General features: G+C 41.4%; 2 protein-coding genes across 12 annotated transcripts in view; one reads left to right on the plus strand and one right to left on the minus strand.

The window, feature by feature from the left end:
* stag1b (stromal antigen 1b) overlaps nt 1-2411 on the minus strand; it is a 39406-nt gene extending 36995 nt beyond the window's left edge. For all 3 annotated transcript variants that reach the window (XM_017462596.3, XM_017462597.3, XM_017462595.3), the window contains exon 1: nt 2249-2411. The gene's annotated coding sequence lies outside the window, so the exon portion shown is untranslated. The remainder of the gene's footprint in view (nt 1-2248) is intronic.
* Nucleotides 2412-3453: 1042 nt separating this feature from the next.
* larp4b (La ribonucleoprotein 4B) lies at nt 3454-21987 on the plus strand. 9 transcript variants are annotated; one of them, XM_047153906.2, is made up of 17 exons: nt 3454-5237; nt 6834-7000; nt 10791-10935; nt 12038-12175; nt 12272-12353; nt 13091-13227; nt 13326-13429; nt 13517-13627; nt 13724-13777; nt 13873-14082; nt 14566-14672; nt 14769-15020; nt 15176-15221; nt 15308-15490; nt 18910-19043; nt 19528-19636; nt 19857-21987. In XM_047153906.2, the coding sequence occupies exons 2-17, from the start codon at nt 6914-6916 to the stop codon at nt 20100-20102; spliced, it is 2145 nt and encodes a 714-aa protein (XP_047009862.1). In that variant the 5' UTR covers nt 3454-5237; nt 6834-6913; the 3' UTR covers nt 20103-21987. The 9 variants fall into 9 exon arrangements, with proteins under 9 accessions (XP_047009862.1, XP_017318092.1, XP_047009864.1 ...); XM_017462603.3 differs by having other exon boundaries at nt 3454-3927; XM_047153908.2 differs by having other exon boundaries at nt 3454-3927; nt 15179-15221; nt 18913-19043.
* The last annotated feature ends 1948 nt before the right edge of the window (nt 21988-23935 follow it).

The raw sequence follows: 23935 nt of genomic DNA on the forward strand, positions 1-23935 counted from the left end.
ACACAACAACAACATGGTCTCGAAGATTCAATAGAACTGGCACTGAAGCATTCTGAACCTGCACAGCTCCATAACAGTTCATTAATAAACAGTGAAAAGTGTTCCATCAGACCTGCCAAACACCACAGATCAGACTCAGACAGATCAGACTCACTTATAGGAACACCACATCTTTTAAAGTTGAAGCATTACTTACTAACTCAACAGCTGATATTCAGAGGATTTCTGCAGTTTACATGTAACTGGTGCTTGAGACAAACTGATATTTATGAAGAGTATTTTATTCTATCCTTAAACAATCGGGATATCTGAGAGAGAATAAATTAATTACCAACTGAGTACTAGATTCATTTAGGCAGATAAGTAAATCCTGCTTTAAAAAACCTTCAACACACAATCACACAGTAATCAATCAGTGCTTTCCTACAGGAGACGGAGGGAGCGTTCCTCATGCCAAACTCTATTATTTCCTCTTAATGGATCCGTCCTTCAGTCACCGAGACATCCGCTTTTATTTCACACTTACACACTCCTCATACCTGCAAACACAACTCATATCACTTACAGCGATCATCAGGACGGAGAACGCTATCCGAATAAAAGTGTAAAGAGTTCTCCACGCTGTCCAAGACACAGCTTTTACATAAAAACACCCAAACTGTGAAGAATTAAAAATGAGCTCTTTTCTGGATAAATGTGTCTTAGATGTTTTAAACACTCTCATACACTAAAAGATAAAGATTATTGCTTTTTAAAGAGCAAGCACTTGAAGAAAGCTCTGTGGGTCGTTATATATTTCATTAAATGTTTAATCCTGTGAATCAGTAATAAAATATTCCATTACTGACCCTGAACATCACTGCAAACATGGTTTTATATTAAACATCTCTCTGTACTAACAATTCAAAGACAAAGTAAAATAGCATTAACTGTGAGAAGGGTTATGTTTTTAAAGCAAGCTTATAAAAGATGATTACAGACTGAATAAACTACAGGAATAAACACTTATACAGGAAACTCTTTGCTCTTGAGGTGTGATTAAAGACTGTATTAGTGTCAGACATTCGCTCCTGTTTATAAACACACAGTGAAAAAGTCTTATGAGAGAAACTTCACTTCACACATTTGGTGTTAATTCTGTGTGTTAGTTTCAATTCATCTGCTTGTACACGGGGAAATCTTATTTAAATACAGGATAAATACAGACAGGTAACCTACAGGAGCATTTATTATATCTGTAATATGCAAAATAAAAACAATAGACTGTTTCTTTTTACAAATTTCTGTACTGAAAGTGAATAACTCTGTAGAGCCCAGTTTATTTTACTCCGAGTAAACAACAAAAACATAGATTAAAATAAGCCCCGATAAAAATAACATCACCCAGTTTATCAAGAGCAAAAACAACCAGTTTATTCATTTTTTATTGAAGAATTTATTGACTCTGTCCGCGCTAAAAGCAGAGGAGGCACTTCTAAAGTTGGCGCCCAAATGTATGTTTATGTGCGCTAGACGACACGTTAGTTAGCCGATTAGCTCTAGCATGGACCAATCTACTGAAATACAGCTAACTATGACATAAATAACACAGCTGTACACCCGCAGTGTTTATTAATGAGCACTAAACTGTACTCCATGTCGGTGGTGAGGCTGTGAGCAGGCCTCCGCACGGAGCTGCACAATAACACCGCACTGTAGCGCGAACAGCGAGGAGGGAAAACGCGCCGAATCGACATATAGCGCCAACGCAGCGCGAGACTCCGGTTAGCTTAGCATAATCACAGTCACAATCACAATCACAATACTGAACTGAGGGAAGCGGTGTTAGCCGCGCGCCTCACAGCCGAGTGTAAAATAAATAATAAATAAAAATAAAACACACGCGCGCGCGCGCAGAGAGAGAGAGGGAGAGAGAGAAATGGGGAAGACCTTCAATAAAGCCAGTACTCTCCATCAGTTTTAAGAACACGCTAACTGAGGTGTGCGCGTGTGTGTGTGTGTTTATTACTAACAGTAACACACGGATACAGGATGATCATCTGTGGTGACCGTAGAGAGGCGCGCGCTCCCCTCCCCCACACTCACTCACTCACTCACTCACTCACACTCTCTCACTCACACTCTCTCACTCACTCTCTCTCTCTCTCTCAGCGCGTCCTCCATCTTTGATACGAGCTGCTTAGCTTCAGCTAGCGCGCCCTCACCTCACAAAGATCTCGGCAAAGGTTCAAAACTCGCGCAAACTTACCTCCTGCCCGCCACAAAAGAAATCTCCGTAACGCGCCCTTGCGATAATTGGGTCAATATAATGAAAGAATACTTTATGTTTTATATACTAATTTAGACCTCAAGCGGAACCGCGCCTTTCGCCAGAGAAGCAATCCTAAACTGCCATCTGGTGGCACTCAGCGCTGCGAAATGGCGCGAGCGCACTCTGATGTCAGCGCGCCTCCTGGTGGACAAACTGAGAAGTGCAGCACCACCTCCACTGACAGTGCAGGAAAAATAACAACAATAATAATAATAATAAAAAACATGAAACTTTTAAATAAATTACATACCATTGTTTAATATAAATAAACCTCTGATATTACAGACAAAAAAAGGGCAAAATGTATCTCACGTCAAGTTAATCACATTTTTCTTACATCTTTCAGATGCCTGCATAACACTAACATTAATCATTAATATACTACTTTATTCTGCATTTATTTCATTTTTCAACGTTATTTCAGGAGAATATGATAAAAAATTTACGTTTCTTAATCCCATCGTAATAATCTTTAAACATAACTAGCATTATAGTAGTATATAATAAATAGTGGATAATAAACAATAACATGAATAAAAAATTAAGTAAATAATAAAAACATACAGTATATACATCAAGGATTTACTGCTCCTTAAGGTTATTTATAAATTTAATTAACGTCTAAACACCAAAATGACAATAAGATGAATTTGTGGACAAAAAAGAAATCTAAAACCAAAATTAAAATTTCATGTTGAATAATCTTAAGAATTGTACAGATCAAAGAACATAGTAAACTATGTCAAATGCATTAATTATTTAAAAAAAATAATCATAAGTTAATGAGATAATTTCACTCATTTAAAACATAAGGTGTTATTTATAATCTAAAAAAGTTATAACAGTCTAATAATATTTATAATAACGAGCATTAAATTGTATATACACGTTCTTTTAAGTATATTACTTTTTTGGCTATTTTATTTATTTATTCATTATTATTCTTATTTTTATTTTATTTTTTTAAAAACCCATTTCGCGTATTACACAGTGATAAATCGTGATAAAGACTGAGAGTATAGAGATTATATTATAGAGGTTAATAATAAAGTCTCTGTGCCGCGCTGCTGCAGCTGGAACACAGACCGCGCCGCCATGTTGCTGAGAAATTCCGCGTTTGTACTTTTTGGTCTCTGCTGGTATCCGTACTGCCGGCTGAGGCGGGATTTCATTGAGGGACGCTGCTAAAGCTAAAGCTAAAGGGAAAACACAGAGTAGGAGGCGGAGAACGCTGAGCTGAGGGTTAAAATATATACCAGACGGAGACGCTCTTGTGGAGAGATAGATAGAGGGAGAGATTTACAGAGTGTGCTCGCCGTGCTTTGAAGTAAGTAGCGCGCGAGGCGGAGCTCGTGTCACCACCGATACGAAGAATAGCAGCGCTGTGAAGATGCTAGGCTAATTAGCACGCTAGCTATGTGCTAGGTCCGTGTTTTACAATATAAAGTTAGCCAGGCAGCTACAGGCGAGTGAATCATCAGAGAGTCCGGGCAGAGGGTGAGGTGTTTCTGCGGGGTATAACTGAGAGTATATGAGTCACATCCAGCGGTGAGAGAGCAGTGAGGCGCTCCGGCCCTGAACACTGCGGATTAAACTCCAGCACCGCTAACACACAGGTGCGTCTCTCCCATCACTAACACTGTACTGTGCTATAAACCTGCCCCTGCAGTTACCCCTGTCCCTACCCCTCTTTAACCCCACACTCACACAGTGCTTAATCACCAGCATCGGATAACCTAGTTAATTTAGTCAGAAACTAGTTAGTTTGCTAACATTAAATTAGCTATCGTGTCAGGACGGCAGCTAGCAGGTATGCTAATGATCAACTACTCCTTAGTTTGGTGCGTAACGTTTCCGAACATTTCCTTCATTATTTAATATCCAGATAAAGTGCTGATCTGCTGCTGATCGCGTTTTAATCCCATCATCACTTCATCTGGGATCAGCAGCTAATCACTTGGGATGCTAATCTTACTGCTAGCTTCCTGTTAGCACAGTTAGGTTTCGATTCACAGCTAAGCTTTATTTATTTATTTATTTATTTAAAATAAATAATTGTGATTAATTATGATCACTTGGTAGAGTATTATTATTAATAGCAGCAGCAGCTTGTTTAATTTAGGAGCTGTTGAACATTACACATTAAACCTGTTCAGATAATGGCGTGGAGTAGAGAATCATCTCAGGAGGAATACACACACCCGAGGTGTTTCTCCACCATACTCCATCTCAAAGTTGTGGCAAATTTTCATACATATAAGTAAAGGTAGAGAAGTCCTCAGTAAGAGCCTGCAGGCCTCTGTTTAATTAAACATTTAATTTTAGTGATGTTTTACCTGTGATAAAGATAGTGATGTTATAGTGAAGTACCCACAGCGCTCTGGCACACATCTAAAACTAAAGCTGATCTCTGTTATTTGATTCACTTATAAAAACATCTGAGTAATTTCCGTAGTTGTGCATCAGTACAGCCGATCCTGTCTCTAAATCTGTTGTGAAATTAAAGCCCTTAACGCAGGACTCGGAGTTAAAGATCAGAATGATCTCAGTGCAAACAGCAGAATCACATAGAAGCTGATGGAACAGGTAAAGGTAGTGATATTTTACCTGTGGTAAAGGTATCTGTTGTCAGTGTGGTGTTCAGTTTTCACCTTTCATTACTCTCCACAGCTCGTTTATTTTCACTGTTGTGTTACCATTACAAGCCGACTGAAGGGATTTCTCCATTTCTCCCTAATTTAGTCTGGGCTAATTTTCCCCCCAGTGCTCAGCTCTCTCCTCTCTTTCACACACCCCACACCCTCCACACCCCACACACACATACTGTCCACACACACACCACACAGGGAGGGTGAGGGATTTCACTTCCTTGGTACGACTCTACTCTGCTCGCTTTTTGGGGGTTTTCCACTGTGGCTAGTACCCGGTACTTTTTTTAGTACTACCTTGGTCGAGGTTCCAAGCGAGCCGAACTGTTACTAAATGTGAGCCTTGCATGGAGGGAATAGGGAACTAGATCTGTAGTATCTTCCTCCTGGTGTACAGTGTCATATGGATTCTCCTTAATGAGTGTTTCTGTATTGTGCCTGAATAAATGTGCCATTTACAACCCCAATTCCAAAAAAAGTTGGGATGCTGTGTAAAATGTAAATAAAAACAGAATGCAATGATTTACAAATCCCATATTTTATTCACAATAGAACATTAGAAAACATGTCAGATGTTTAAACTGAGGAAATGTACCATATTAAGGAAAACATAAGGTCATTTTGAATTTGATGGCCGCAATACGTCTCAAAACTGTTGGGACGGGGCAAGAAAAGGCTGGAAAAGTAATTGTTTGTAAAAAGAAACAGCTGGAGATTAATTGGCAGCAGGTCAGTAAGATGATGGATGAATGCGGCCTGATCGAGTATTTGTACAGGGATTAGATAATACAACATTAATCTTGCGTGAAGGCGAGTGTAAGACGCACCCACGCTGAGGCAGCACTACACTGCAGCAGAAAAGCATGCAAAGTAAAGCGAGTCGAGCAGCACAGTGGAAATGTGGCTTTACTGACCTGCTGCTCCTGCTGCATCACAGGGCAGCGTAACACACACACTGTCAGAGACACAGAGGAGAGTGATATCTGCCCTCCTCCACATAGCTCATAGATGTCCACCATTGGCTATTTTTGCTGTGATTGACAGGGGAGAGAGAGAATTTCCCTCCCACCCAGAGCGCTAAGGAGTGCTGTGGAATTGTCAGGATCCAAAGTGTCTCTCTCTCTCCCTCTCTTTATTCCCTCTCTTCATTTGCTCTTTATTCTCTCTCTTCATTCGCTCTTTATTCTCTCTCTTCATTCGCTCTTTATTCTCTCTTCATTTGCTCTCTTTATTCTCGCTCTTCATTTGCTCTTTATTCTCTCTCTTCATTTGCTCTCTTTATTCTCTCTCTTCATTCGCTCTGTATTCTCTCTCTTCATTCGCTCTCTTTATTCTCTCTCTTCATTCGCTCTCTTTATTCTCTCTTCATTTGCTCTTTATTCTCTCTCTTCATTTGCTCTTTATTCTCTCTCTTCATTTGCTCTTTATTCTCTCTCTTCATTTGCTCTCTTTATTCTCTCTCTTCATTCGCTCTTTATTCTCTCTCTTCATTTGCTCTTTATTCTCTCTCTTCATTTGCTCTCTTTATTCTCTCTCTTCATTCGCTCTCTTTATTCTCTCTCTTCATTCGCTCTCTTTATTCTCTCTCTTCATTCGCTCTCTTTATTCTCTCTCTTCATTTGCTCTTTTCTCTCTCGAATGTTTGTGGTGTTAGTGTGAAACAGTAACAAAGTATAAGCTTCTCTGTGATGAAGATGTTGAAATCTTAGTTACAGCTTTACCTCTGACTGTTGCACAGCACTGACACTGGAGACTCCTTCCATGGAGCTGCTGTTATAGAAAATTAATCAGTACCTCCTGATCAATCATAATCCAGAATCCAGCAGCCGTGTAGATACCTGTTTTTTTTTTATTATTACTATTATTATTATCAGGTTGTATATTTGGTGTCTGTCTCACCGCCTCCGTGGAGAAGTTGAGAGCTCTGAGTGAAGAGCCAGACGCTGGACAGCTCATGACTTCAGACCAGGAAGGGAAAGATCTAGCTGAGCCAGAGGAGCAGCAAGGGCAGGAAGTGCGGAAGAAAGAGATTCCTCTTTTGGTAAAGTATTTTCTTGTTTTGTTTAATCTGGTCTGTTTTTGTTCTGTCTCTCTCTCTCTCTCTCTCTCTCTCTCTCTCTCTCTCTCTCTGTGTCTCTCTTCCTCTGTTCTGTCTCTTTCTTGCTCTCTGTCTCTTGCTGTCTCTCTCTGTCTCTCTCCCTTCTCAAACTTCTTAGAGAATATTTTGGCCCTGGCCTGCGTATAAAGCGAGTGAGTGTTTTAAGGTGGAGTTTAAAAGCGGAGACTCGCCCAGAGCCGAGCTCGTTCATCTCCTCTCGCGCTCACAGGATTAGGAGTTTGAGTTTGATTGACAGCTCCACATGCGAGACACTTGTACAAATTTAAATGTGCTATTTTGAGCGTGGGGAGGGGGGTCAAGTGCCATATTGTACCTCCGCTTTCTTTCTCAATCCCTCTCTCTTGGTCAGCCACACTGAGAGCAGTTGCTTCAAGTTTGTCTGCTGGAAGGATTTTTACTTTAAAGTTTAACATGGGTTGTTGTTTTAGTAAAGAGCTCAACCATAATCTGGTCGGCGAAAGAACGAGTCTTCTTCAGACGTCCGTTACTGAAAGCTGCACGGATCAGGATGTTAAACAATACTCTTCTGTGACCGAGCTGGCCGAAGAGAAGCATTCCGAGTACGGCCAGACCAACAGAGCCATGGACATGAGGAGTGATGCCTCCTCCACCAAACTTTCAGCAAGTCTCAGTGCTTGTGATATGGGAAGCCGCACGGTAGCATGGGATGAGTTTAACGATGACTCTCGTAATAAATCCCTGGGGGGCGTTTCAAAAGATTCAGACCTTCAGACGGAGACGGCGGTGTTGAAATCTGTAAGACGGAGAATAGCTGAAAATGCAGTAAAACGAGCCAACTGGTTCTGTGAAGTTGAGTCGTCTCAGCGAGCAGATTCAACTCGTTTCAAACCCCGATATGAGAGCAAGACTGCTGCAGACGCACTCGAACCAAACGGTTGTCACGTCACAGCCACGTGTACGTCAGACGACGTCAGCCTGGAGGTCTCGATCACTCAGGAGCATGTTCAAGCAGAGTGCAGCACAAATCAAAAACCTGACGTTTTCTTTACAACCAAATATCTGTACGATGGTCTCCTCGATTCAGATGAGAAAAGATCTGATTTTCTCACATCAGGGAGAACCCAAAGCTTCTACAGCATCTGCTCGATTGATGCAGATGATCTTGGAGGTGAGCAAGAACCGGCAGCCATGACACAGCCTGCAGCGTTCGATCACGCAGATTTATTAGCTAATACTGAAACAAAGGTCTTTATCAACACCTCACTGAGTAATGCAGCTTTAGAAACTTTCATTGGGACCAAAGAAACACAAGAAGATGGTGAGATAGTGTCTAAAGATCTCCCTGCAGAAGCGCTGCCCCATGTACTCCCTGACGTCATCGGGACGTTTTGTGACGCGGGCTCGCGTGAAGACGCAGTGTCAGAAACCCATGTTTCTGTTCCTCCTGAAGACATCGTGATGGAGATGAGTGGAAAGCACAGACACACATCACACATCACTGGTTTGCACAAGACTGTCGACGAAACCATTCCTGATCTGTTAGAAGGAAACGGCCGGCTCAGTGACTCTGTGGTGGATCATACAGACGTGGACTGTACAGGTCAGACACGTGTCAACACAGATGCAGAATTAATGAACGAACTAGGCATGACAGAAATGGGATGTGAACTTCTTCATTGCTCAGAAACCACAGAGCAAGAACTCAAAAGTGTCTCCTCACAGTCCAGAATCTCAGACAATCAGGAGAGTCATTTAAATAGTTGTGTCGACTGTAGAGAACCCAAACCAGTAGAACCCAATACAGAGGTGGACCTCAGCGTGATGAGAGAAGTACTGCATGAACTCGAGCCATGTTCTCGTGTAAAACCTGATCATGAGTTTTTATGCTCTGAGGTCTCCAGCATCTCTCAGTTTGTTGAGGACGAACCTTCATCTTTTGTTACTTCTTCATTAGAAAGTGATCTGAAGAGGCGAGGGTTTATCACAGAGAACAGCTTCCGAGACGCTGACGTGTTAAACCTGAGCTGTAAATCCTGTTTATCTCCTGCTAAAGACGGCGTGACAGAACCGGCCAAGTCCATATGTTCTTATGCTGAAAGGGAAGACCCGGCCACAGAACCGGAACCCAGATCCAAGTTTAACTCTCCTCAGAACTTAAACTGTTTGACCTCAGAAGATATTTCAGGAGGAAACGGTGATGCGCTTCAGCCGGTGATGTTTCAGACAGGGTTAGTTGATTACTCTGGGTTTGATGCATGTTCCCTGCTGAGTCACTGTGATGCAGAAAAGAGAGAAATTAACTTTGGCATGGAGGACGTCACCTGTCACATCTCATCCACCGAGCTGTCAGACCTAGCGCAGGAATCTGAGCGTGTAGAGACGAGCGAGAATTCCGTGCATGTAAACTCCAACACTGATTATCGCCGTCCTCTCCACGCTAATCAGAGTTTAGTGAAGGATTTGGGAGATGCTTTACAAAACCCGGAAGATCTCAAAACCAGTGAAAAACATATGTTTCCAGCTATAGCTCAAGAAAGTTTTAACATGAAGGAAGATGATGATTGTTGCCTGAAAGAGAAGGAGACCCTGATTAAACCCGAATGCTTTAATGAACACGTGCTGGAAGGACCGAATCAGATTTTGTTAAGTATCTGTCCTCTTAAAACTCCTGAAAAGGAACTGCAGTATTCCAGGTCCATGGATTTTGACTTTACTTTTGGCAGAAATAACGATGAGCAGGTGATGTGTTTATTTCTGGAAGGCAGCCGGGAAAACGCAACTCTTTCTGTCCAGTCGTCTGGTCAGGCCGAGCCGCATGACACCTTCGAGTGCGCCACGTTGTCTATAAACAGTACACAGTGCCAGAGCGCTCACGTTCTCACACACACTTTTTTGGGGAAGACTCACGTGCAAAGCTCCTCCGAGCCGCCCAATCATGAGCCAGAATTGACACACAGAGATGTGCAGGACGTGCACACGATCGGCTCTGCCGAGCAGCAGGTGGTGATCAACTACAGAGTTCCTCTTGGGAGAACCATGAGACCGATGTTTGAAATTGGAGAACCAGCACATGCCTTAGAAGGACATGATCGCTTTGATGAAGGCGTGGAGAGCTTTGTGACGAGCAGACTTCAGGGATATCAGCTTGATGGGTTGCATGCTTCAGGTTGTAGTCTCGGAACTGCTGGAATGTGCCCCATCCCCAATTTCAGTGACGATAACAAGGCTATCCCTCTCCCCGTCGAACCTGGCCAGGTCGACCTGTACGCCAGCACGCCTTCGTATGAGATTCACTTTCTCAGCCCAAACGCCATCACGGTCCCGGTACAGGTCGAAAATCCACAAAGTCTGACCTCCACAAACGATTTGGAAAGAGAACGAGGTGTTCTAAACATGGTTTCGGACCTTCTTGGTAAATCTGAGGTGAACGAGGACGGAGACTGCAGTCACTTCCTGTCTGTGTGGGCACGAGAACCTGAGCTGGAGTCAGCGTGGCAGTATGGTCTCTCTGAGGCAGACCTGATGGAACGAGATGGACAGGAGGAGGGTAAAGCTGATTCAGCTCTCGACTCCAAGCGTGTCCAAGCCTTCACAGAGGCGTACCCGTACAGCCTGGTAGTTTCTGATGGGGCCTGTGTGTGGGATTGGCAAAATACTTACGGGGAACCCGTAAGTCTGCATCACTGCTGTGTGGCTTCATAACTACTCTAATGTGTGAAGTTTAGCTCTCTGATTTAATCTTCTTTCTTAGGAATCCACCAAGGTCTCAGACCTTAACCCTAACGCAAAAGCATGGGCCAGTTATATTCCTAACCAGGAGGCATCTGGACGGGCCTACACACACGGTCTCCAGTCATGGGTCGACTCCAGTGACGCAGGAAACACTAGCTCACGAGGTAAATCTTCACAAAGCCCTCAGAGCTCATGATGAAGTGCTCCTGGTTTCGTTTAGTCAGAGTTCTAACTAAGCAAATATACTTTACACTTGATATGTCTCAGGAGCACAGAATTTCTTTGTGTCTGTTTTACAGATGTAATCAGTTATCAAATTTTCCTCATGGTCACACTGCAACGTCCAATATTAGATTAGATCCTTTATCAAACGTCTTTATATGAAATATTATCTGGTTATTCAGCACACCATTGTGATTAATTTAACTTGAAGTTTTCTCAGTGGTTAATAATCTGATTACACTAACCTTAACTCAGCAGTTTTTTCTGTAGAGGAGGAAGTCCAAGTCTGTGTCTAGATTAGACATCAGCTCGAAGAAGGACGACAGCAGTATATGTAATTTGGAGTCTGTTAAAAAGGAAATTGAATATTTTTCTCCTTGCTCGATGGGTTTATTGATGGTTCTGAAGCGCTTGTATTATTAATAATGACTGTATTATTGTCATGTATTTAGAAAAAATACAGTGATTGATTGGATCATGTAGACCCAGAGTGTTTCACTGTTATCTCGTCACTTAAGCCAGGACGAGGCTCACTGTAGCGTAGCCCTAATGCTGACCCTGGTTTCTTTCCATCGTTATTGTGGAAATCACACCTCGTCTTTATCAAAGCTTTTACATCATTTCCAGGTTCCTGTAATTGTTATACTGCTTAACTGGTCACGTTCATTAAAGCTAACAGGGTTCATAGTTGGTTTGATTAGGAAAGTTCCATGGCTCTAACAAGAAATCAGATTATTATTGTATAGATTTAATTAATGATCCTGATATTACAATAATTGGATTATGTTTACAAAATAAATCTGTTTGCAATGGGAGTTTATTTTAAAATATTAAAGTTTTCCCTAGCTGCAAGAAGTTTGAGAACCCCTAACTAACTCTAGAGTTAAAGTGAGTAACTGTAGAATATTAACTGTACACGGTATTAAATTTGCTGCACCATTGCCTGTTAATCAGATATTATTTAATGAAAACTTATGCAGTCTATTTAAAACAAACTTAGGAGCCTTTTAGCTGAGGATAAAAATCTGTGCCATGTCGTTCCAGGTTATGTGCCTGGTGATGATGGTGAGAAATGGAATGAAGAACCACAAGTACCCGTCTCAGTAGGACTGCCTTCAGCAGAACCACCAGAACCTCTGGATATGGAAACAGCAGAAAATCAGTTACCCACCAACATAAAGGGTACTGTAATTAAACACGAGCATTAAACATGGCTTGATTTAGATTACTCTGTGTGCTTGGAAATGATATCACTAGAAATGTTTTTTCTTTGAGTAGGAAGTGATGGCTCAGATTCTTCCAAGCAGCTTGAAGACCTCAGAGAGCAGCTGAAGGCTACGCTGGAGTTTTGTCTCTCCAGGTAATTAGCGGCACACGGAGATCCGAGATGATCTTGCTGATCCTCCTTCATCTGGATGTGTTTTAACCCTCACTACAAAGCACTTCATTGTCATGTCTTAGAACTCTAATGGATTACTGGTATCAGGATTGATGTGCATATATAATATGTAAATCTGTTTCTGAATTGTGTAACGTTAGCTCCAAAATTATCGGCACCCTTGGTAAAGATGGGTAAGAACAGTTATGAACAAATTTAAAAAGAGGACCTGAGAACTGGAGCGGTTCTGTACTGTGGAGTTCTCTCAGGTTCCTCACTCTGTATCCTTCCAGAGCTTATAGGAGACGTCTATGGGCAAAGGGAGGGGAGACGGAGCACTAAAAGCTGAGGTGCCAAGGTTCGATTCCGCTCATATTTTCAGCGTGAGATTTAATTATTTTAATACATTTTTTCATAACATATAGCTCCTCTTGACCGAGGGTGTCAATACTTCTGGAGCTGACCATAAGCCAAATGAGGTTACTCTGCCTGTTTCTCTAAAGTGTTCTTTGTAAAGATTTTGACTGAGTGGTTTGAATACTTCATCACGGTATCGACCTTGTTTATAATAGAATAATAAGAAGCCGCTGTACATGGGCGTAGATTCCTGACTGTGTAGGAGGTTCTTACACAATGTGAGGCTTTGTAAAAAGAGTTTATTCAAGGACTCGGAAGCTGCAGCTCAGTTTATTGTGGCTCTTCTCCCCCCGATCTTGTAGGGAGAATCTCGCCAATGACATGTACCTCATCTCTCAGATGGACAGCGATCAGTACGTGCCCATCGTGACTGTAGCTAATCTCGATCAGATCAAGAAGCTCAGCACGGATGTCGATCTTATTGCAGATATTTTAAAGAGTACGTCATCATCTGCCAGTAATTACGGTTACGATTAATCTTTTCTCAATCATTGACTTTTAATTTACCGGTGTTGATATTTTCTTAATATTTTGCAGCACTTCCTCTTGTGCAAGTGGATAAATGTGGTGAGAAAGTGCGACCGAATCAGAATCGCTGCATCGTTATCCTCAGAGAGGTTCCTGAAGCCACTCCCGTTGAGGTAAACGCTATCATCTGATGATCATGTAGAGAATAATCGATGCTGTCTGTGTAACTTTTTTCCATAACCGTTGTTTTGCTTTTTAAGGAAGTGGAGTCGCTCTTTAAGAGTGATAAATTACCCAAATTTGTCCATTGTGAGTTCGCCTATAACGATAACTGGTTCATCACGTTTGAGTCTGAGGCAGATGCGCAGCTGGTAAACCTGACTCTCATCTTTATCCCCACTATCGCTTTAATAAATTTGGTTTACTCTGGTGTGATGGTATAATTGTTTTCTTTGCTATCTGTGCAGGCGTATCAGTATCTCAGAGAGGAAGTGAAGACTTTTCAAGGAAAGCCTATAAAGGTAAACTTCATCACAATATTGTTCTTTTCTTAATGATTTTATTTCCTTCAAAAAATAATGTGACCTCTTTATTATCGTTTTTTATTCGATAATAGGCGAGGATCAAGGCCAAGGCCATTGCGGTCAACACTTTTGTGCCAAAGAATGGATACAGACCCGTGGACATGTCCTCAAACCTGCAGCAGCGTTATACCTCATACTACATCCCGCCTGCGTTTGGGGCGCAGCAGCAGTTCCCCCCGTTCTACAGACTAGTCACTCATCAGGGCTGGTCCACCACACAGGGCTACTTGGATCCCAGTTTGGTCAGTATTAGACCTTAAACTCGTACACACATGCCCCTTCCTCTGTTTATACACGCTTCAGGTTGCTGCTGAACCGGCGCATGACTAACACGTACACTAATCTTCAGTAGCTTCTTCCACAACATTACATGTAACTGTAAATGGATAAAACATATGATGCGTCATTGAAAAAACTTAGTTATTGTCCAATTACTGTGGTATGAGAGAAATAAAATGCTTGAGGACCTGCTGTAGAAAATAGAAAGCAACTTCCTGGTTGTAAACAGGTAGTTGATGATCTTTGCGTCACACGGTATTGTACAACCCTAAGTTGATTATTTTACTGTAACAGCATGTCCCCGAGGGTTTTATTCCTTACTGATTCATCAGTGTTGTACTGTTTGTTTTGCTGCTGTAGCACTTCATTTATTTCAGTAGAGAAAGTGTTAGCATTAATTAACGGTACAGTTAATCGGTACTGTAATCATTTCTTCTGTCCGCTAGGTTACTCCTTTCACTAATCCTGGATTCATCAACGGCTTCGCTGGATCTCCCGCTTTTAAATCAGCCGCTCCACCTTTAACTGCCAGATCGTTCCAACCCAGGAACCGGTGATGTGCTTTTCTTTTAGAATTAACGTAAATGTGTGTATCGCTCTTCCTTTTCCTTACTGTTGATGGTGTGTGTGTGCATTTTAACCCTTGTAGGAACCACAATAAGAGCCACATTCGACCCTCAGCACCAGCTGCAGAACGAGGAACCGGTTTGTTGGAGAACCCCGGTTCCTTCACCAGCTCTACAGAGCGCATTCCCAACGGGACCCGGCCTCCACACACACATCAGCTGGGCAGCCGGCCGAGATTACCCAGCGCTCCGAGTTACCCTCGCAGGGAGCAGGTCGGGAGCGGACGCATGGAGATGAACGGAGCAGATTATTCACCTGTCATGGGGAGGGGAAGGTAATACATCACGCCTGCTTCTGTTCAATCTGCCATGTCATCATTTCCTGTGTGTTTGAAATGATGCTTTACACATTCTAACCGTAATTTATGAACACCTAATCAGTAACTGTGAGTCCAATCTGCTGTCTGATCCTCTGTTGTTTTTTTTTAAGGAGAAATGGCTATGGCTACAAGAAAAGGAGAGAAGATAAGTTTACAGTAAGTCGTCTGGATGATAACGATCTCAGCTGGTGTGTGGCTATAAGTGGGTTCAGCTGTATATGTTTACGATGTTGTCTTTACAGAAAGCGTCCACACAGTCGCCCCCTCCAGCCCAGGAGCGTGTTCCTTCTCCCAGTTTTGAGCTGGGACTGTCGAGTTTCCCTCCCCTGCCTGGTGCTGCTGGAAATCTCAAACCTGAAGTGAAGACTGAGAGCAGCCTGGAGAACCGACTGTCTGACATCGTCACTGGAGCGGCTAAAGACAAGGTGCTGTCTGTCTCTCTCTCTCTCTCTCTCTCTCTCTCTCTCTCTCTCTCTCTCTCTCTATCAGCTACAAAGAACAGCTGAACGAAACCAGTGTTATCAGATTACAGGATGTAAAAATAGGCCAGTGCGATAGCGTAAAAGACAATAAATATACAATACATGGGTTATATTTGTAAGCTCGGAGATCCTCAGTCCTGTACTGGAGCTTTGCTGTTAAACACACCTGATGCACACCTGAACCAGGTTACGATCTAATTGTGTAGTCTTATGAGTTTTCTCTGGTGTGTTTGAAGTGGGGAAAATTTTAAAGTGACCCTTAATGCTGAAGTGAAGAAATTGTTTTTCATGAGATTTGCTCACTGTGTGTTATGTAAACCAGGTGCGTCGGTGTCGCGGGCTCATGAATGTCTCGGAGCAGAAACCTTTCCAGTGAAAAGCAAATGGACAGAAATGAAACATCTCTCTCATTAAAGTCCTGCTCAGTGAATTTCTGATTGTTTAGCGATTCAGTTATTTTGATTTGTTGGCTAATTTTCTGCGTAAATCATTCTGACAATAACGAAAGATCACCATGTAGAATCGGAAGAATCTGACCAACGCAGGTGTGATAAGAGTAAGAGGTATTATGCAGTGTAAGACAAATTACAGATTCTCTCAGTACCAAGGACCAATCAGAGGTCGTGCACAGCACCTGGTCCGGTTCTGTGATCAGACCCGAAGCAGGGCTGAGTGTGCTCACGGTCACTGTGTCGCTCATCAGACTGTCTGAGAATCCCTCACATTACTCAAGTTTTATATCAGAATAAAGAAATGTATAAAGGCAATAAAATCATATATGATTTGTGGAAATTTTTATGTAATAAAGTACAATGAAGTAGTATTCATTGAAGTTGTAAACAAAATTTGAAAATGAAAGTGCAAAGAATATAGTGCAAGTACTAACAGCTTAAGTGTAGGTGCATGAAAAAAGAAATGGTTTTCAATTAGATTTAAAGATATTTATGTTCAACATCTGGGAGCTGATTCCAGTTTAGAGTGGAATAAAACACGATGCTTCCCCGGGTTCAGGGTTCTACCAGCTGACCATCTGGGTTCTGTTCTTTTAGCACAGCACAGATATATTCAGAATTTAGACCACGGTCGTGATTTATAGACTAGAAGCACCACTTTGACTTCATTTCTGTAATGAACTAGAAGCCAGAGTTCTCCTGGTTTTGGTTAGAAGTCTTGCAGCAGCAGTTGAAGTTGAGTTGCAGATGTTTGATGGTGTTTTTAGGAAGTCAATTAGAGATTGATGAGCCTTTAATTCGGTGTTTAATCTGATAAGATGCTGTTTTGGTGACTGTGTTAATATGGCTAATAAAGGTCGGATCTGAGTTTATTAGAACACCATGATGTCAGACGGTCTTTGTGTTTATTCCCCTGGAGTGGAGATGTGGTGCTGAGTCGTTCCTCTTCGTTGCCAAACACAATAAGGTCAGTTTTGTCCTTATTTAATAGGAGGAAGTTTTGACTCATCCAGCTGTTGATCTGCTCTGTACACTGACACAGAGAGTTGAATAACTCTGGCAGTGGTGGCTCAGTGGTTAAGACGTTGGGCTACTGATTGGGAGGTCATGAGTTCAAATCCCAGCACCACCAAGCTGCCACTGCTGGGCCCTTGAGCAAGGCCCTTAACCCTCAACTGCTCAGTTGTATAAAAAATGAGATAAATGTAAGTGAAATCTGCTTGCACTGGAATGTGACACTGAATAAAGCAGCTCACCACCAAGTTTCAGGCCTCCACCACCACCATTTCTGCAAACAATCATAAAACTGACTTTTCGGGAGCTACCTCAGTGGGAATAGTTGCACTTCTCTTCATTTAAGCATTTAACATAAAATATAACTTAATATTATTAACTAAAAATTATTTATTGGGAAGAGATCTGTCAGTTAGAAGAACCATTTTCCAGGAGAAATGGAAGCTGCAGTGATCATAGAGCTGTCCTGACATCATCTGCCACACATTCCTTTTACACTGGTTTTCAAAACAGCTTTCTGTGCTATAGCGCCACCTATCTCGCTCTTTTGTGCAACAGCAGTGGCTCCAGGCATGTGATCTAAAGCTCAAATCTAATTGGACGGTCCGTTTCATTGCGGAGCGACGGGGGAAAAATCGCCATTGGTAAAAACAAATCTTGCTTTGTCACACTGCGATTGATCGCGCCTGATGTGAATAGCTCCATAAGGATCTATTGTTTCGATTAAAGAGCGCTATCACATCAAACATTCGCATCGCTTAATCACGCTCAATGTGAAAGGCCCTTTAGTCTCAGCAGTTACCAGCTGCTCGATCTTCTCTGAAAAATCTATATGATGAGGAGAGGATGATGGGAGAGAGAGAGAGGGAGGATTTCGAGAGGGGGTGATTGTGGTGTTTCTCGCGGCTGTTGTAGGTCATCATGACTTTCATTCAGCGTCAGGATCTTAGCCTGAGACATGTCCTCTGATGGGACTCTCCTGAAGTGTATCCTCTTGTGGTGTGATGTTTGAGGCCTGTGAACATTTTCCTGCATTCTAATTTGAGTTATTTTCCGTATTGTTAGTCTGGAAATGAAATCACCGGCTGAGTGCAGAATCATTTACACTGTTAACTGAAGTGACTTAAATTCACCAGTGTTTCAGAGACAGGTCTAATGTAATCTAATTCAGCCCCTCCCTTTGACTGGACAGGTTGTGTTCATTGATTCAGCTATGAATTCTGCATCAATTCATGAGTGAGTGCATGAAGATAATGTGAAGACGTCTGTCCGAAAGTTGAAGTTGAACTGAAAGTGGATCTTTCTATAGATAATGATCCTAAGCACCAGAGCAAATCCATTAAGGAACGGCTCAAAAAGAAGAAATGGAGGGTTATGGAACGGCTGAGTCAAAGCCCGGATTTTAATCCCATTGAAATGTTGTGGAGGGATGTGAAACGGGCAGAACATGAAAGAAAACCCGCAAACATCTCGCAACTGAAAGAATTTTGCATGGAAGAGTGGTCAGAAATTCCAGCAAACCTGGTGGACAATTATAGAAAACATCTACAAGAAGTTATTTCTGCTAAAGGGGCAATACTAGCTTCTCAGACCAAGGGTGTACTTACTTTTTCCACAGACGACTTTCACATCTATTGATATTCTGTTGTATAAATTATTGGAAAAGCTGTTTTTCCTTCTGATTTTGTTTAAGTACATTTTTATTAACAGGCGCTGTTTCAAAGAGGATCAACTGTTCACTCGTCCAAATATGTAAAAAAAAAAAAAATTTAAAAAAAATCCGTGGGGTGTACTTATTTTTTCACATGACTCAGCTCAGTGTCATTATCAGTTGTCCAGATGTTATTGATGCTCTCAGTGCCACAGTAATTTCACAGAGGTTCTTCTGTCTCTTAGCAGCTTGTAAATAAGGACACCATGAGCAGCCGTGTGAGTTCAGGAACCCACAGAGAACCAACACAGACTGTTAATCCTGTTCCTCAGCCTGCAGTGGAACAGCAGAACCCACTGTCTCCCACCTGCAAACTGAGGTACTGCACGATGCTGATCAGATGTGTCTGTAATCATGTACAAGTCTGATATTTATTAAATAATTACCAGTTAATTAACTGTTCAACAGTCTTACCATTTCATTTCATAACATATGTTCAGTGTGTGTTCAGTTTGTGTGTGGGTGTTCAGTTTGTTTGTGTGTGTGTGTGTGTGTGTTCAGTCCAGCACAGACTACGCTGATGTAATTAAATCATCATATAATGATATTAATCCTGTTTCTCAGAGGCTTTGAGTTATAAACCAGTTAGAACGTGTGTTGTGTGTAATACAGCAATTAAATTACAATTTATTTGTATATCGCTTTTAGTGACAAAAAGTGCAGTTTATTATTCATTTATGTATTTTTGCATTAGTCAGTTCTCATCAATGTTTTAGTTTTAATATGAAATAAAGACAATGTTTTCTCACACAGTTTATTTAATGCAGAATTTGTTCCTGCTTTATGTGATTTTAAAACCGTAGCTCAGTGAAGTCACAGGAAGTAAAGCTGAAGGAGATGAGCTCACCTGTAGAGGCACCTGCAGTGTCCGATCCTAAAAGTCCAAATCCAGTCCAGATTACTCCAACTACAGTGAGTGTGACCCTCTCAGCATCATACTGCTAAACTCTTCATCTTTTTCTATTCATCAGTACATTTCTTATAGTACTTAACTTGCTGTCATATAATTATAATATAATAATATAATGGTAATAATAACAAAATAATAATAACTATAATAATTAATACCAATAATAATGAATGATTAATCTGTGACATTTCCTCATGTTGTAACGCGTGTGTGATCACTCAGGAGCCCCGGAAGCCGAGTTACGCAGAGATCTGTCAGAGGATACGGGAGGCACCGACGCAGCAGACACCAGTCGAGTCCAAACCCACCACCTCTTCTCCTCCTTCCACAGAAGAACCTGCCTCACTCGACTCTGCAGAACCCAAATGCAGAGAACCCCGGCCCGTGTCTGCCAAACCTGTGCCTCACCGAGCCCGAGAGGCCTGGAAGTGTCATCAGGTGGTCGGAGACACGGCGCCTCAGTCCTGAGAACCGAGCGGTGACTGAGGAGCGAACACTAGGCGGGTCGGGGCACTCGGTACCGTCTCTTGGCTCGACCCGGCTGCACATGCACATAGTGAACACGGACACTGGAATCAGGGCCTGCAGATGACCGCACTCATGGGTGCATGAGGGTTCTCATTTTTACCCCGTTTTCATTTACCACAGGTTTATTTTTCGTTTGAGATGTGGGGTTGTGGGTTGTTGTAGGAGGACAGTAGGATAAATTTACCTGCACTGTCAGACATGAAGCTTTTTTTTTTTTTTTTTCTTTTTTTTTTTTGTTTTTGGACAGAGGTCAGGGATTTTTGTTGTTCAAGACTAAAGTAGTGCTGGTAGCAGCGAGTACAGACTGAAATAGTGCTGATCTGAATTTTCAGTTCTTTGTTCTTCTTTTCTTTGCATTGATATGTTTTTTTAAATCAGAATGTATATAATTTTGTAACCCCAGTGTACTGGCACTAACACACTGGTCTGATTCTGTTTCTCTTTTCTACACCAGGCTGAACACTCGTAGCGGTGAGGCCGGCGTGATTCAGTCTGATTCGTGTTTAGTTTTTATGTAATGCGTTGCCACTGGAAGAGAGTTCTGAGCGCTGATTTTTTTTTAAACCAGCACAAATATGATAATCCTTTTTTTTTTTTTTTTTTTTTTTTTTTTTTTTATCATTTGTACTGATGTGGTAAAGTAGCTGGTGTAACCGTTACCTTGTCCTGTGTGCATGCCTTTTTTATGTCTGATTTATTTTCCTTTTTCCATCTACTTTCTTTCTTCTTCTTTTTTAAACACTTTTAATAGTTTCTCCCATTCCTAAACTGCTTTAGAAGTTTCTGATCTCGTGTGTAAGAGACGTCTATAACAACACGTCATCACACTTTACAAACAAAACAGTAAAAAAAAAATAAATAAATAAATAAAAAAAACAGGTTCTGACGTGACTGACACAACACACGTCTCCTGAACACTTTTCTGTGTGTGGTGATGATGCACTTCTCTTGTTTTGTCTATTACAGTACAGCGTATTTTACAGGTGTATCGTGCAGGTGAGGTGCTCCACCTCGTCACTTCCTGTTTCGTCTCTCAGTAAGAGGAACCGTTGAGACTCATCTCTGCATATTCATATTCTCAGAAGATTGTTTGAGGTTGTGTGTATAAAATGTACATTATTCACTCCCTCAACCTGCTACAGTCACGGACCGTGTCTCACGTATCCGTCACGTCTCTTCCTGAAGCTTCTCTCTCGTTTACTCGCTTGGTCACGTGTTCAGTTTGTTCTCAGATCCTGATGGATATTTTGTGCATTTGTGTTTTTGGCAGAGAAGCCGGTCCCGTCTCGTTGTCTTCCTGCTGTGTGGAGCTCATCACACTGCTCGGACATCGTTATTCTCCTAAACTGCAATCTCCCATTTAATATCTAATGTTTTTCTGTAATCCAATCATCATCATCACAAACAGATACAGGTCTGATGAAGAACTTCAGTATGGTCAGAAGCATCATTATAATTTCACATTGTTCCACAACTTGAATTTTTTTTATTTTAAACTTGAAATGTCTCTGCCTTAACTTTTTTAGAAGCATGTTTGCAGTTAATTTCAGATATAAAATGCTGATGTGGTTTAGGGAAGGTGCTCAGCCTGAGTTACTGCGTTTCTGTAGCACAACACTTAAGGTTAAATTTGTTTTTTCCTCTTTCTCTCTCTTTTTTGTTTTCTTTTTTTTGTAAAATGCTTCTGTTCAGAACTGTAATGTGTGCACTTGGAAATGTGTGCGTTCACTGTACAGATGTAAATAATTGGGGAAAAAGTAAAAAATGGTACCATAAATTGGTTAAGAGCAAGATGTATTAAAATAAATGTGGATGAGAAACTGGATGCCTGTTGAGTGCTGATGTTCTCCTGACCTGCACCTTCTCAATCACTTTCACCACATGGTGGCGCAGTTTAAGTTTCTAGACTGTACCCAACATTCATGTTCTAATAACTCTCTACAAAGAACTTGTACTAGACCTTTATTCCAGTGTCTCAGCTTTCAGAGGGAGAGAATGATATAGTTTGTTGCTAAAGTCTGTTATTTTTATCATTCTAAATAAAAACTTTGCTAATATAACGGTGAAGATAATTTATGATGTTAGAGTCCACATTACACAGCAGTTCCGGTTCACTAATCTGATTGGACGCGTGGCATTGTGAGAGCACTGGGGCGTGGTGCTGTGAGTATCTCTCCTCTGTGTTCACTACATAACATTACAATTCTAGCCATAGCTCATTACACTGAGACTGTTACTACAGGCGATCAGGCAGCCTGTGTGTTACCATGGCACAGTGCTCTATCCAGCTGTAGCTTCTTTGGGAATTATTTTTGTTGTCGGAGTAAAAATAAAATTGGGCTATATTGTGTCGGAAATGTCAGTTAATCAATATAATTTTTTTGTTTATAGAACTGTTGTAAAAAAGCGACATCACAGTTGCAGTCCTGCTGCTGTACTGAATCCCACATGGTGCAGACTATAGATCATTGAGATTGCTGAGGATGGTACCCCTTAAAAACCATAAAGATGCTTTGGACCTCAGTTCATATGAACAGTTATGCTATGATGACTATGACTACAATTGCTATGATAGCCTCAGCACTACAATTACCACAAACAGTTTTGCACTCATGTCTCAGTTCAACAAAACAGACTTCCTGTAGAAACTGTAATGAATTTCCTGCTTACACAACTGCACTATTTGAGCATGTAGTATTATCACATTTATAGAAGGGGTGTATTTATTTATAATCGCACTATCCGGTGTCACCCAGATGAGGACGGGTTCCCTTCTGAGTCTGGTTCCTCTCGAGGTTTCTTCCTCATATCATCTCAGGGAGTTTTTCCTCAGCACGTCGCCTCTGGCTGCTCATTAGAGATAAATTCATACGTTTATAATCTATAACCTGAATTTATATATTTCTGTAACGCTGCTCTGGGACAATGTCCACTGTTAAACACGCTGTACACATAACACTGAACGGAACTTATCTTTCCATGAAAATACAATAATAACTCTAAAAACACAAACATTTTAAGAGTATATGTTGCTGTTCTAAGTTTTATTAATATTTTGTGTATATATACTTTAAACCTGTATTTTTTTTTATTATACTGTGCAGCTGATGAAGTCCTGTGTTGAGGTGAAAGTGTGTTTGAATCGTTGTCTTGCTGCATGATGAAGTTCCTCTTGATTAATTTGGATGCATTTCTCTGTAAATCTACAGACAGAATGTTCCTGTAAACTTCTGAATTCATAATGTTGTTACTGTCATGAGTTCATCATCAATAAAGATTAGTGAGAATGTTCCAGAAGCAGCCATGCAAGCCCAAGCCATGACACTACCTCCACCATGTTTCACAGATGAGCTTGTATGTTCTGGATCATGAGCAGATCCTTTCTTTCTCTACACTTTGGACTTTCCATCACTTTGGTAGAGGTTCATCTTGGTTCCAGAACGTGTGTGGATCATCTCTGGATTTCTGACAACACATACAGTGTTCACAGGTGAAACTGAAGGCTAAAACCAAGAGTAGATGTTCAGAACTATTTATTATTTAAACAAGCAGTCTAACAGGACACACCTGGGTAACAAGAAACACCTGTCAGTCACATGGTCCAATATTTCTGACCACTTGAAAAATGGGCGGACCTAAACAAAAGGTGCCATTTTCTAAGTTAACACGTCTAGTGATCTATCGCTCATTTTCATCTGTTGATCTCAAACCCAAATGTTTTGAGTGTAACAATAGAACTGAACTTGCTGTTTGAATAATTACAGAGGAAACGG

The sequence above is a fragment of the Ictalurus punctatus genome, chromosome 23, assembly GCF_001660625.3.
Source record: "Ictalurus punctatus breed USDA103 chromosome 23, Coco_2.0, whole genome shotgun sequence".
In the NCBI taxonomy this organism is placed as follows: domain Eukaryota; kingdom Metazoa; phylum Chordata; class Actinopteri; order Siluriformes; family Ictaluridae; genus Ictalurus; species Ictalurus punctatus.